Source organism: Cygnus olor, chromosome 1 (genome assembly GCF_009769625.2).
Source record: "Cygnus olor isolate bCygOlo1 chromosome 1, bCygOlo1.pri.v2, whole genome shotgun sequence".
In the NCBI taxonomy this organism is placed as follows: domain Eukaryota; kingdom Metazoa; phylum Chordata; class Aves; order Anseriformes; family Anatidae; genus Cygnus; species Cygnus olor.
The window spans coordinates 113,355,147-113,368,927 of record NC_049169.1 but is presented as its reverse complement, the minus strand read 5'-3'; the positions used below and the strand labels follow the sequence as shown (position 1 = coordinate 113,368,927).

General features: G+C 37.6%; 1 protein-coding gene across 7 annotated transcripts in view; it reads right to left on the bottom strand.

Annotated features, from left to right (window-relative positions):
- Window positions 1–1,456: 1,456 nt before the first annotated feature.
- Window positions 1,457–13,781, bottom strand: part of TTC3 (tetratricopeptide repeat domain 3) — a 64,740-nt gene continuing 52,415 nt past the window's right edge. For 6 of the 7 annotated variants that reach the window (XM_040577328.1, XM_040577350.1, XM_040577355.1 and 3 more), the window contains 11 exons: window positions 12,381–12,520; window positions 10,857–10,925; window positions 10,052–10,148; window positions 9,045–9,145; window positions 8,021–8,114; window positions 7,272–7,370; window positions 4,359–4,780; window positions 3,779–3,899; window positions 3,399–3,632; window positions 3,100–3,189; window positions 1,457–2,789 (listed from right to left, as the gene is read on the bottom strand). In XM_040577328.1, the coding sequence (XP_040433262.1) occupies window positions 2,679–2,789; window positions 3,100–3,189; window positions 3,399–3,632; window positions 3,779–3,899; window positions 4,359–4,780; window positions 7,272–7,370; window positions 8,021–8,114; window positions 9,045–9,145; window positions 10,052–10,148; window positions 10,857–10,925; window positions 12,381–12,520 (1,578 nt within the window). In that variant the 3' untranslated portion in view covers window positions 1,457–2,678. The remainder of the gene's footprint in view (window positions 2,790–3,099; window positions 3,190–3,398; window positions 3,633–3,778; window positions 3,900–4,358; window positions 4,781–7,271; window positions 7,371–8,020; window positions 8,115–9,044; window positions 9,146–10,051; window positions 10,149–10,856; window positions 10,926–12,380; window positions 12,521–13,781) is intronic. The other variant, XM_040577339.1, reaches the window with a different exon arrangement.

The following is a 13,781-nucleotide window of genomic DNA, read 5'->3' as shown; positions in this document are numbered from 1 at the left end:
GTTATTTTAATGTCTTACAACAGTCTTACGTATATTAAGAAAAAAAAAGCTCCATGACTACTGTGCCCCACCCCCCAGTTACTGGAAATAAACACTTGTGCAAGATCAAGAACCAGCACAGGATGATTACTGGAAAACAAGTTCCTGCTTCTAGTCTGCGTGATGTTAGAGTGCCACCTGCTGCTCACAGCTGAGGCAGCAGTAGCACTTCACACATTTAGGTTATTTGAGAAGATGCACTGGTGTTCGAGCCTGCCTCTGGCCATAGCATCCGCAGCAGCAAATCTCTTACCCACACCCTACCCGATCACCTCTCTGCCTGTACTGTGATGATCCCAGGGGCCTGATGTACAGAATAGTTCAGAAATACAGCACAGACAGCTGAAAAATCCTGTTCTAGAGTGAGTGCGCCAGTTGCTCCCTGGAAAGTTCTTCCTCTCCCAGAAGCAGCTTTGACAGGTAGCCAAGGATTAACATTACAGTATCTGCGCTAAGGTGCCTAGAAGTGGTCATTGCAGATTAGAAATTGGACTCTTTTCACATATTGATACCAGACTACTACTACTGTAATTATGGAGCATTTCACAGACCTTTCATGTATAAAGGAAAAGGTCAACTGCATCCTAACACTGCAGGAATAATCATTTAGCACACAGTATATATCCTTAAGTCAGGAATCCTAGACACAGAGCAAGGCTGTTTTACCTTGTCCTAGTCTGAAAATAAACTAGCCTTGCCCACACGTACTTACTGTTAAAGAGTCTGAGACTTCTTATCTCCATAAAAACTTAGCCTTAAATGTCTTAGAACTAGATAATGTTTTGTTGTCTGCTCTCAGGCCTCCTTTTTAAAGATGTGAATAAACCACTTCTGGCTATCAGTAAAAATTCTTGTGGTTTCTGTACGTCAGGGAAGAGAAGAGGAGCACAGATTAAAAATCACCCCACTTACTTAGCAACTTGGGCTCCTATCGGTGCTGTGAGTGTAGGGAAAAAATAAGATTGGCTGGTAACAAGCATGAACGTTCATAAATATCAGTTCATTAACTCTGCATTAACACTAAGTGTTGCCTTACCTGTTTTCACAGCCAACTTACCCATGTTAACCTCTAACCAAGTTATATTCTATTTGGAAAACACCAAATAGTTGACCGTGGCTTGTGGGACTGCTTTGCCACTGCCTAGCAAGGTCAAGGATCCCTCTACCCTGGAAAAGTGGCCTAAGTGGCGAGGACTTGGGCTGCTTCTGTGAACAGCTGATAAAGTCTAATTAATATATATATATTTTTCCCCCCACTGAGAAAATAATAGAAGCTGAAAAGGATGCAAGTGGTGTAGTGCTGAGCAGCACAGTACCTAATTCTTTGGCTATACAGTGCCTTAGCCCTCTAGCAAATAGTAGTTTACTCAACAGTAACTCATACTTAGCAAAAATATTAAAATAAAAGAACTCCACATCAGCTGCAGTAGTAATTTTATTTTTGATCCAAGTTCCAATTAGTATACTGACATATCTCAAGATAGTTTAAAACTTCATCTGTAGTATACGTACTCCACTTGGGGAAACAAATGATCCATTAGACTTACCTTATCTCAAATAATCAGCTTAATACTGCTTGTACCCAAACAATCATACTCACTGTATTTTCAGAGTGTTTACATTATCTAGTGTACCAGTGTATGCTATCTAGCCCTGGCCTTCTGGCCATCTGAAACAATTTTTTACAATGAAAAGGGTACTCATTCTGGCAAGTTCAGACTTTTGAAGCAGTAGGGTAGCAATTCTTTCAGCTGCTGTACTGTGTACCTCACATTGCTCATAAACCAGCATTCACGCACAGAATACAAATACACTCTATTGCTTCATCAAAAATAAAAATCTTTTAATTCCGATTTAGACAAATCGGATCAACTATGAGGGATATTTAAGATATTTTCACATTAAAAATTAAGTCATATTATTCCAAATCAATGATGTACAAACAAAAGGAATGACAAGAATACTTAAATTTCTTGCTTCAAACTATTGTTAGAAGTCATTATTTAAACAATCTGAATTATGAGTTGTAGATTTATGTGGAAAAAGGTGTTGAAATTGTATGAACCCTATTCAAAATGATCACAAAAATCCCGATTTGAATCCTGCAGTTAAGTTATAATTGTTTATACTATGAAAAGGTAGTGGATTGGTTGTTCCAAGTTCTAGTCTGTCATTCAGCTCACCTATTTGTTTGATATTAGAATTTGATATTAGAATTTACTTTCAGTGTAGTATCATCTCTGAAGGACCCGACACGCACTTTTTACAGGAATTGTTCATAGGCATAACCATCCTTTGAGAAAAGTAGATATGGTAGTTTAAACCCCTTAGCCAAAAAACCTACCAGCTTTGTGTGATTCTGGCCTCTGAACTACATCAGCTGCACGCATTTAGGCAGCAACCAGGAAAAGTGCTGTATTTTGGAGTATACTAACTTGATACTGTAGGTGCCGTGGCAGTACCCGTGTCTCGTGGCTTACAGCCAAGTTTTAAATACTGGACAAGAATGAGTTCTGCTATCCTTTCCAGCAAAACCAGGGATCAGCCTCTTCCTAGGCATCATGTTTCCATTCCTTGTCATGTCATGACAGTTGTCTGCAGCCACTTTACATCTTATTACAGGTTAAATAAAACAAGATTTAGGCATATTTTTTTCTTGCAGGAAGCTCAGGAAAGTCTTCAGGTAACAGAACATGATTGCGGCAGATAGGGCAGGTACTCGAATGTTCCTTTAGCCATTTTCTAATGCACTGCAAGAACGGGAAGATATTGTTGAGGAAACAGTCCAAGTCTGGTACAAAGAGTTCAGCTCAAAGAGCTTCAATTCATTCTGATGAATTATCACCTTAGTTGAGATCTAAAACTTGAAACTTTTCAACACAGTAAGATTGTATCTAGCAAGTCTTGGTGCACAACGTATATAAAGGAAAACTATGTATTGTTGTTTTTAACTTCAGGTACTAGAGGATGAGGGGGAAAAACTTTTTAAAAGTAAACCAACTGTATAACTGAACAAAGAGTAAACATTCTTATCACTTAGATGCAAATAAGAATCCTCACCTCTCTGTGAAAATGATGCCCACATTCCAGTTCACATGAGTCTCTGCTTAGCTCATCATGACATATGGTGCAAGGATCATCACTGGAGGCCTATACAAAAAATGTTATTTGAAAGCTAGCAACAATTAATCATTGAATTCTAAAAATTTAACGATGTTACTAACTTTAACCAAGTCTATTTAAGGTTTTATCCACAAAATGAACAAGTCCTGATTATTTTTTCCAGCAATACACCTAATTATTTCACATATCATAATAAGTACAGGGTAATAATTTGAAATTCATCACGGAGAACTTACTGTAGAGTCTATTTTTTTCCACTTAGATTTAGGCATTGCTCCAACATTTCCCCATGGCTGGAGATTTGGCTGAGCTGGATATGTATTTTGACTCGAGGCATTTTTGTGCACAGGTCTTGCCTTGGGTGGGCTGGGTACATTTTCTTCTGCAGATACTTCCTGACTCCGAGTCCCAGTCTGTCCTGGTGAAGCAGAGGATACCGACTTCACAGGTCTCCCTGCTGAAGCTGATGCCTAGGCAGGTATTGGATAACAATTTTGAGCAAGTTCACAGTTCAGAGCCTGACAGCAAAGAAAAACGTGCTATCTCTTCTGGAATGTGCTGCGTTATTTCCACCATCAGAGGTGCACAGCAGAAATGGCAGCAACTACAACAGTACCTTATTTTGCTGGTCCAGAATGAGATCTGTCACTCTTCTTAGAATTTCAGTGGAGCTCAAGCTTAACAATGTATTCCCATTTCTTCTCTGTACATCTTTTATGAACTTGGTAAAGGTTGAACTGAAATAAAAATGACATAATTAGCAATTAGTAATACTGTGGCTATTATAGGCATAATCACGGTATTAGAAAACACTATTTTCCATGTTTGATTCATAGCAGTAGAGCCTACTGCTCCATTAACTAAACTAACTAACTAACTTCTCAGATGAACTACAGCAAGCACCTGCTTCCAACACCTCTCAGTAACTAGGATCTAGCTACCTTAAATCATAAAAATAAAATACTACTAGTTCTATTTGCTGGTGCTTCTAAGTGAGAACCACATTGAGTCAACTCTGTAGGTCTGCTGCCTTAAGGAATGTCTCACTGAACAAGGGAAAGAAACTAATGCTTTAAGAAAACTCGTCCTATGAAATAGGAGCCATCTACTAACAAATCAATTCTTTTTGTACTTTTATCATTGGACGATTAGAATTTTTATTGCCCACCACAACATTGTACACATTAAAAAAATACCTGCTGTAGCCTGGAAATATAGTTTGTAGATGTGCAATAATATTTTCAAATGTTTCTGGAGGCAATGCGTTGTTTGGAATTCCAGGGGGCCTCATATGTATAGCTGAATCATCGTGGTGGGATTGGTTTGGTTGGATATTCTGAGTATTACTTCCAGAAATCCTTGATGGACAAGTTAATGAAACTTTATCGGCATACGATCCTTCCAGAGGTTTGGAATGTTTTTTCACTGCTCCATCACTTGCAGAATGAGACTTAGAATTTGCGTGTGCTAGCTTCACACCAGCCTGTGTATTAAACAGAGCAGTTGTTGGACGTTGATCTTCAGAACTTGAAAATGCTGGAAGTAAGTTAGGTTGTGCAGATGCAGAGGAATACATGACAACAGCTGGATCACTGATAGCCAGTCTGCTTTGTTTTCTCTAGGAAATAAACAGATTCCCCAAGAAAAATAGTAATTAAAATAAGTCGAGCAGAACTCTTGAGCATTTGCAGCATAAACTTTGCTACGTTTTGGCCATGAGAAGGAACTGAAAAGTCTTATCAGTGTATCTTAACTTGTTCTACCAAGGTAAAAATATCACACAAAGGTGCTCTTTAATAAGTACTACATACAGACAACCTGTTTGCAACAGGATTAAATAGGGCAGTATACATGCGTTAATTACAGCTGTTACTTATTCTGGGTTTTCTAAAGAATGAATGGCTGTTGGACAGCTTTAAGTTTTAAAGAAGTGTAGTTTGAAGTTGGTGGTAGAAGCTACTGCTTTAAAATAAGTGCCATCAATTTGAAAATACAAAATTCGTTGCTTTTAACTGATGATACAATCTATATATAATCCAGTGTAACATTTACTTATTTTAAAACCAAACACAACAGCTATAATCATCACCCTCAAGAACTTGGGGTTGACACAATCCAGGAAGATTTCTTTTTGAACTAACAACTCTCTTCCATAAATGGAAAGAACTCCTTAAAATAAGTTGTTTGGCCCCATCACTGCTGTTGTTTCAGAACTTGACGGCTCTAAGGCAGCTGGCTGCCTTCTAGCACACAGAACTAAAATTCTGCATTTACACATAGTCAAATTAAACCTGCTGGTCCTTATTCAGAGTGTCCTTTAATTTAATACTTTAATCACTTTTTGAAGTGATACTTTATCCTCTCAATACAGGTGTATGCCCATAACCACCTTTAACAGAAAAGGATCATCTCCTTAGGAGAACGAGAAGAAATAAAAGAAAGTAAATTTTGGCATAAGCTACTAGTCTACAAAAAGCCAGATACTGAAAATTTGCTTGGGAACGTGATTTTTTAAAATCTGTATGTAACCAGCTTAGCTTTGCCAACAGAGATATGAAAAGTCAGCTTGACCTAAAACATTACATAGTAGAACGGTCTAATCTCAATTTTAGCCCATTTAGATTTTTACAAGTTTTCACATTCCTTAGGACAAAGCTTTAGGTTTATTTTTGTAGATCCTTACAGAGTTTTTAAGCTTTATCAAATGATGTTTTTGTATCACTTGATTCAAAATTTGTAAGAACTACAGACAGAATTAAACAGCCAAGGAGAAAAATAGTTTTCATCAAGTCTTTTTCATTTGGATTCAGCATTTGCCTATGAAAGTCTTCATGAAGCTGAAAGAACTACAGATACCTTTTCTAATTAGTTACTCCTGCATTACTGCAGTAAAACCAGATACCAAATGAAGAACAAAAGGATCAAAAGTCACTCTGCTTCCCAACCTCTAAATTGATGGCAACCGAAGGATATAACTTAGGTAACTAAGAAAATCTACAATATTCTTAAGAGTTCTGTGCCAATAAGGAGAAAAAAAATATCTGGAAATAATTGGTAAGAAATAGTATGCAGGAGAATGTAAGGGTAACCATTATTTGTACAAGTCCAGAAAAATTGTAGTAACAATCATAAATATACTACAGTATTAGAATAGAGAATTGGGTCCAAATTAAACCACAAACAAAGGAAAGAAAAAAATATGACTTTCTGCAGAGAATGTACTTTTTAGAGGAAGTTTCTTTTGTGGCATCTTTGATGCATTTAGGGATTTCATTTATAAATATACTATGAGCATTTTACTTAGCAGGTCATTTAACTCCCCTGTCTTGAAGGGTTCTTGATTGAACCCTTATTTCCTTACTCCAAACTGACCCAGGTATAGTGATTTTTGAATACTATTTGTCTTCATGACTAGACATCAGCTCTGTGCCCTAATTTCAATTTTACTCTCAGTGAACAGCAACATTCAGGTTTTTGGCATCATCACTGCAGCTAGCTTGGCTCCAAGTATTTCAGCATGGCCACGTGTCCTCCCACCAGCATGGTGATGAATAGCTGTAGGAGTAGTGACTTACACTGACATTGTCCTTGTACCAGGAACAATCATGCATAGTTAGAAAGTAACTGACAAGGTTTGAGCAAAGCATTTATGGAACTTCTAACCCATAAGAAAATGTTGTTAATACTATTTGTCTGGGATGTAGTTACTGCAGGTTAATTTCTATAAATGGCTGACACTGTATCTAGTTCCTAACAGATACAACTGGAAGTTAATTTTGGTATCCATCATCACATCATATGTGTTGGTGTAATGGGTCTTTGTCCCTGTGGATTTTGGTGTAAAGTCATGACGTACAAGAAAATGGGAAGCATTTTAGCATCAACTTTTAATAGCTTAAGCCTCTAAAAAGGACTTTGGAATTTGTCACTGGATGTTATCCTGCTAATCTGCAGTCACCTTTTCCTGGGCATACGGAGAGGCATAGATTAGTTTGTGTTCAAGGCTACGTATTCAAGTTCGTTATGTACACGTTCTGTAACGGATAGCCATGCTGGGTACAGACCTAAAGAATTTCTTAACACACCGCTATCAAATGTAAGATACATACTAGGACACTGGGAGGAGATGAAAGATCCACAGCTTCTATTTTGGTGAGGCAATTTCGTACACCGTTTTTCACCATCTGAATTTTTTCTTCATACCCAACCTGCAAAAGGAAAATAAATTTTCCAAATTAGCATTAGCTAAAGCTCTTTTGTTACTTAAAATGACATTAACAACATTAATAATGGCATTAACACCTTTGCAAAACAACAAAGGTACCAGGTCTTTCACATGGAGACATAAGGCTACCATTTGGTGTAGTAACATAACTCTCTATTGAAGGACTTGCATTAATGTTTGAAAGGGCTTGTGAAGCATTTTCTAGTTTTTAAAACTTAACATATGTTACATATTAAGTGTTATATGTTAACATTATTATATGTTAACATATTAACAGTGTATTCAGCTTCTCTTAGCAACAGTTCTCCCTTGTTTTTGAATAAGTTGCATGGACATTTAAAGTTCAAAAAATACAAAGGAACTGAGATTACAGACTCGTTATTCTGCAATCCAATCTTTAAGCAACATATGCAAAGGAAAGAATTTTGCCTTTATGAAACTGAAGATAGCCATTGTAACCTAACTATATTTAATAATCAGGCCTTATAACAGAAGCTTTCTTTTGTCATTAAAAATCTGTAGATGAGTATTTGGAGAAGACACTAGTGTTTTAAAAAAGGAATGCAATTTTATTTATTCTTTTTTAATCTCCAAAATTCAATTTATATGTTGTTATGAGAAATTAAGACTTACCTCTACTTTTTCCATTTGTTTCTTTATATTTGAAATAAATATTTCCCAAGAATCGATCTGTGACTTCGACTCAGGAAGTGCTGAAGCCGAGCTGCTGAAATAATGAAGATTTTCAATTAAACTCCAGCATTCCCATTAGTTTGTCTATTATGGAAAAAAAAAAAAAAAAAAGGCTGAGAGGCGACCTCATTGCTCTGCAAGTCCCTGAGGAGGAGAAGTGGAGAGGGAGGTGCTGGCCTCTGCTCCCTGGTCACTGATGACAGGACACGTGGGAATGGCACAAAGCTGCTCCAGGGGAGGTTAAAGCTGGACATTAGGAAACATTTATTTACTGTGAGGGTGGTCAAACACTGGAACGCGCTTCCTAGAGGGGCAGTTGAACACTGACAGACATGGGGCATCAAGAGACATTTGGACAATGCCCTCAGTAACACATTTTAACTTTGTAAGCCCTGAGGTGCTCGGGCAGTTGGACTTGAATATAGTTGTAGGTCCCCTCCAACCGAAATATTCTATTCTATTCCATTATTTTTGCTTAAGACCAATGGTTTTAATACAACAGTTCCTTCCTGTATGGGCAACTTCTACCGGGAGAGGGAATATGGCATATATTTTTAAAGAAGTAACTCAAAAGGACTAAGTTAGTTCCTCGTAAGGAAGGCAACAATCTTGTCATACGCCAGTTTTGTTTCACCTCCTCTTTATTTACATTGCAGCCCCCTCGCTAGTGATACTGGGCAGGAGTAACTGGAATGTTCCCAGTACCCTAATCTTCCCAGGCTAAGAAAGAGTAAGACAAGAAGTTTGCTGCTGCTGCTTAAATATTTCACATGTTAATGACGTAAGACTAAAAAAGAAAATCAACTTCAGAGAAGTTGCATTTAACTACTGCATACCTTTCAGGCAGCCATCACTTTGTGAGAAAAATTGACTTGTCTAGTTAACAGATCATGACTAAACATCTGCTAATTACTTTTGTTTAGCAACTAGTAGTACTGAAATTACTAGTGTAAACTCTCCATACCTGCTTAATGACTTCAGCATCTTGAGATTTCTGTCTGCATTGGCAGCTATGGCATTTAGCTTGTATACTTCAGTTTTTTTCCAGTTTTTGAGTACTGATATCTGTAACAAAATAATTGCTTAAAAAAGGATTGCAATAAAAGCAGTGCTATAACACAAGGAATAAAGCCTAGAATCACCTTAAACAATAATTTGATGATACAGAGCACAACATACAATCACGCACTGCTCCTATGGTGAGGAATTTCAAGTAGAATTAAGGGCACTGGCAGGCCTTTAGGAGGATAACTAGGTTATATTCACTTCAGCTGATTGCAGAAAGCATCCATATGTGTTCCCTTTGCACCTTATCAAAAATGTGCATGCACATATTTTAAGTCAATAAGGCACTCTTTTAAATACTGCATGATTGAAGACCAACACGAACAAACAGTCTAATCTTTTTCATAAAATTTCACTGCAGGTTAAGACGACTTTCAAGCCTTTCCTAAGAAGAAAGCATTGTTCATGATACTTAAAGCATTTCCAATATAAAACACTATTTTAGCAAAAATCTTGATCAGTAATCTCCATTTAGCAAAATACTGAAATTGCTCTCTGATTCTACCCAAGAAATAATTAGCTATACATTCACTAAGCATGACTTAATTTTGAACAGGAATCTGTATCTTCCTATGGTTAATTCCTACTAATGGAATTTATTCATAAAGCAGGTAAAAAACTGAATTATTTAGCTGAATTTTGTTTGGGGCTATAACAGATGCCCCAAATTCTGTGCACTTTTAATACTGGTCAACAATAATCCACCATGATGATTTGCTAAGTTTTCCTAGATAACATCCTGAACAGCGTCGATATTTGATCAACACTTTTAATATATTCTTATAAAAAGTCTTAGATGCTACTTTAAGGGAAATTGTTAGTTAAGACTTCAGCAGTCATCTTCCCCACCCATCAATGCAAATGATTCAGGCTGTAACAGAAGCATTTTAGGGTTTTTGTTTGTACCTCTGCTTTAACAGCTCTTTTCATATGTTCCTGGTAGTCATCTTGACTCTTTTTTATAAGTTCTTCCAATTTTACCTTCTCATTAGCAAGTTTATTGCTGCAAAACAGAAAGAGGTTAAAGATTTGAGTAACATTTACAACAGTAGTACATTCTAGAGGTTTTCTTCAGCTATTACTTGTCTTTTCCTCAGAAGCATGTATCTTCATTTATGTTGTACAGCTTGTGCCTTTGGGCATAGTATCATGTTCTTGTAGCCTTACTGCTGGCTCCATGGACATAACTTTGGGATTTCTTAACCAAATTTCACTGTGCAATGTAAAAAGTTTATTGGGGCTTAACTACTGCAGACATGCAAGTTTTACTGTTCAAAGCCTGTTCACATATATGAAGAACGTATAAATGAAACCTTGAATTCCATCTAAGCGCAAATGAACAACTTTTAGAAAGTGTTCAGATAACTTTATGTACACTTAGAATTACAAGTATGTGAGGATCCAAAGTTGCATATGACAGTTCAGTATGTATGTAGAGCACCCAACTTCTAATGTATCCTAAAATACTGTATCATATAATCAAGAGAAATATATTACAGTATTTTGAAAAGCCAGCTTTGAATTATTCTAAATAATTAAAAGAAAGTAATATTTACTTATATTAAGTAAAAGTAAACTAACTGAGAATAAGAGATACAGGCTAAAGTGTTCATTTTTTCTTATTTTTCACCCAGGATGAAACAGACAACTCCAATAACAACAAGTCAGTAGAAAAATACAAATATTGCTGAGAGTTTTACAAGAGTTTTACCTGGTCTCAAGACATGTATTGAAATATATGTTATACTGCTTCTCCTTCTCATCAATGGTCTTTGAATACCTAGAGTAATCAAATATTTATTAAGCTTATTCTGAAAAATGTTCACCAAACACATTACACGTTCCTCTATAACCACAGTGATAACTACGCAGCAGTGACAATCTATACATTTTGTATGTTGTTTAATACTGTAAGTGCATTTAAATGTATTATTAATTAAGCAGCAAGTAATTAATATAAGTGCAAGCTGATAATTTTTCAAGAAAGATTTGGCTCGAACTATTAATAGTAAAGATAAAATAGCATTCAAGGACAGAAGCCTTCTTATGTCTGAAAACTGACAGAGAACATTAAAAATATAGTAGGAAGTGTCAAGTCTGATTAGAAAAATCATTACTGTAAGTCAGTTTCATCAGTTTTCTGACAGCTATTTTAAAATGCTTACCTGTGCTTGCAATAACACAACGAAATACTAAAGCAGACATGCATATTCCAGCCTATTACTGTGAAAAAGCTTCTAGCTAGTTATGCAGCCAATGATTAGACTACTTAAAGATTGCTGAAGTTCTTAAAATGTTTTGGGAAAAGCTACTTACTATACTGTGTCAGGTGACACTGAATTTATTTTTTCAGTGTGTCAGTGACGTAATTTCCTAGATGCTCTATGACTATAGTAGAAGGTTGACTGAAGCTGTTTCTTATTCCTTCATAGCCAGGAAAACTAATCATCAGGGGAATACCTGGGATTGCTGCACACCAGGCCATGATGGGATATTACTGTTCTAAGTTCCATGGGAAGCCCTGCAGACTTCTGTTTTAGGATGGATGATGGGTTTAAAAAAAACAAAAACAACACACGATACATGCAGCTATCTGGTTCTTGCAGATTTACTTTAATCTGACAAGTAGGGGACAAAACTAGAAAAGAAGGTAATGTGCATCCCTAGTTAACCTTCAGAAACGCTCTGTGGCAGTACAGGTAAAAAGTGTGTAAGAAAGAAAGATGCAGAGCAGAGTTCAGTTGGGTTGACTGTATGTGAGGAAGAGGAACAAAAAAATAAAACTTTAAGGCTAATCATACTGCTGTAGAGGAGCACACCGAGGAAAAAATGGTAAATCATGAAGTACAAAAGTATGCAAGCAGTGCCAAACTAAAGGAGTCTGGAACACTCAAAAATGTTAAACAGTGAAGAAGTAGTATTACTTAGTATTATTAGTATTTAGTATTAGTAGTACTTAGTATTAGTAGTATTACTTAGTATTATTAAGTTAAATAACTACATGCAGGTCCTATTGATACCAGCTCTAATCCAAGATCTGAATTTAACTCATTTTCTTGCCCTAATGATATTATCAGGGCAAGAAGTTTGAATTCTCATTCACAGAATCAGTAAATACTGAAACCATAGACTATCAGAAATAAGTGTACTTACTTTAAAACAAACAAACAAAAAAATCAAGCAAAGGGACAAAAATAGAGATCTACAGATGTAAATCTGTATTCAAAATTGGTACCTATCATTAGTATCCACATGCTTTTTGACGGTGTTCCTTACTGCTTTTAAGTTCTCTTGATTTTCTTTTTTCTCCTGTTGCCATTTTTTTACTTTTATTTCTAAATCTTGATTAAGCCACTCTAGTTCATTCTTTGATACCTAAAAGCAAAAAATAAGAAAACATTATTTCTGTAAAGAGTATTTTATTTAAATGCAAGTTAGAGCAACTTGCAGACACGTGATCAACACCTTAGCCAGCAACATTTACGACAACAGAATTTTATTTAGTGATTAATGCACTTTTAGGCCGGGTGTTTAGAACAGGCAGCATACTCATTAATGCTTAACTCCACTCATCTGCACATGCAACTTGATGGAGTGCACCCTCAGCAAGTTTGCTAAATACACCAAGCTGTGTGGTATGGTCGACACGCTGGAGGGAAGGGATGACATCCAGAGGGACCTGGGCAGGCCTGGGAGGTGGGCCACATGAGGTTCAACAAGGCCAAGGTCCCACACATGAGTCAGGGCACTTCCAAGCACAAACACAGGCTGGGTGGAGAATGGATTGAGAGCAGCCCTGAGGAGAAGGACTTGGGGGTATTGGTGGATGAGAAGCTTGACATGAGCTGGCAATGTGCGCTGGCAGCCCAGAAAGCCAACTGTACCCTGGGCTGCATCAAAAGCAGCATGGCCAGCAGGGCGAGGGAGGTGATTCTTTCCCTCTGCTCTGCTCTTGTGAGACCCCACCTGGAGCACTGCATTCAGCCCTGGGGCCCCAGCACAAGAAGGACGTGGACCTGTTAGAACGGGTCCAGAGGAGGGCCACGAGGATGATCAAGGTTCTCGAGCACCTCCCCTGTGAAGACAGGCTGAGGGAGCTGGGGTTGTTCAGCCTGGAGAAGAGAAGGCTCCGGGGAGACTTTACGGTGGCCTTCCAGTACCTAAAGGGGGCCTGCAGGGAAGCTGGGGAGGGACTCTTTGTCAGGGGGTATAGTGATAGGACAAGGAGGAATGGTTTTAAACTAAAAGAGGGTAGATTTAGATCAGATATAAGGAAGAAATTCTTTGCTATGAGGGGGGTGACGCCCTGGAACTGGTTGCCCAGAGAAGTTGTGGATGCCCCATCCCTGGAAGTGTTCAAGGCCAGGCTGGATGGGGCTTTGGGCAGCCTGGACTGGTGGGAGGTGTCCCTGCCCATGGCAGGGGTTGGAACCCTTCCAACCGAAACCATTCTATGATTCTATGAATGTTAAAGCTAGAATTCAGGACCTCCCAAGATGCAGTACAGGAATTTACTCCAATACACAAATGAAAGGAAGAAAAAGACGTTAGAGATTGAATGACAGGCCCCTTATTTAAAGATCTTACTAAAGAATAAAGTGAGCTGGTAGGGAGAATGGCTTTGGTCTCACCTGCT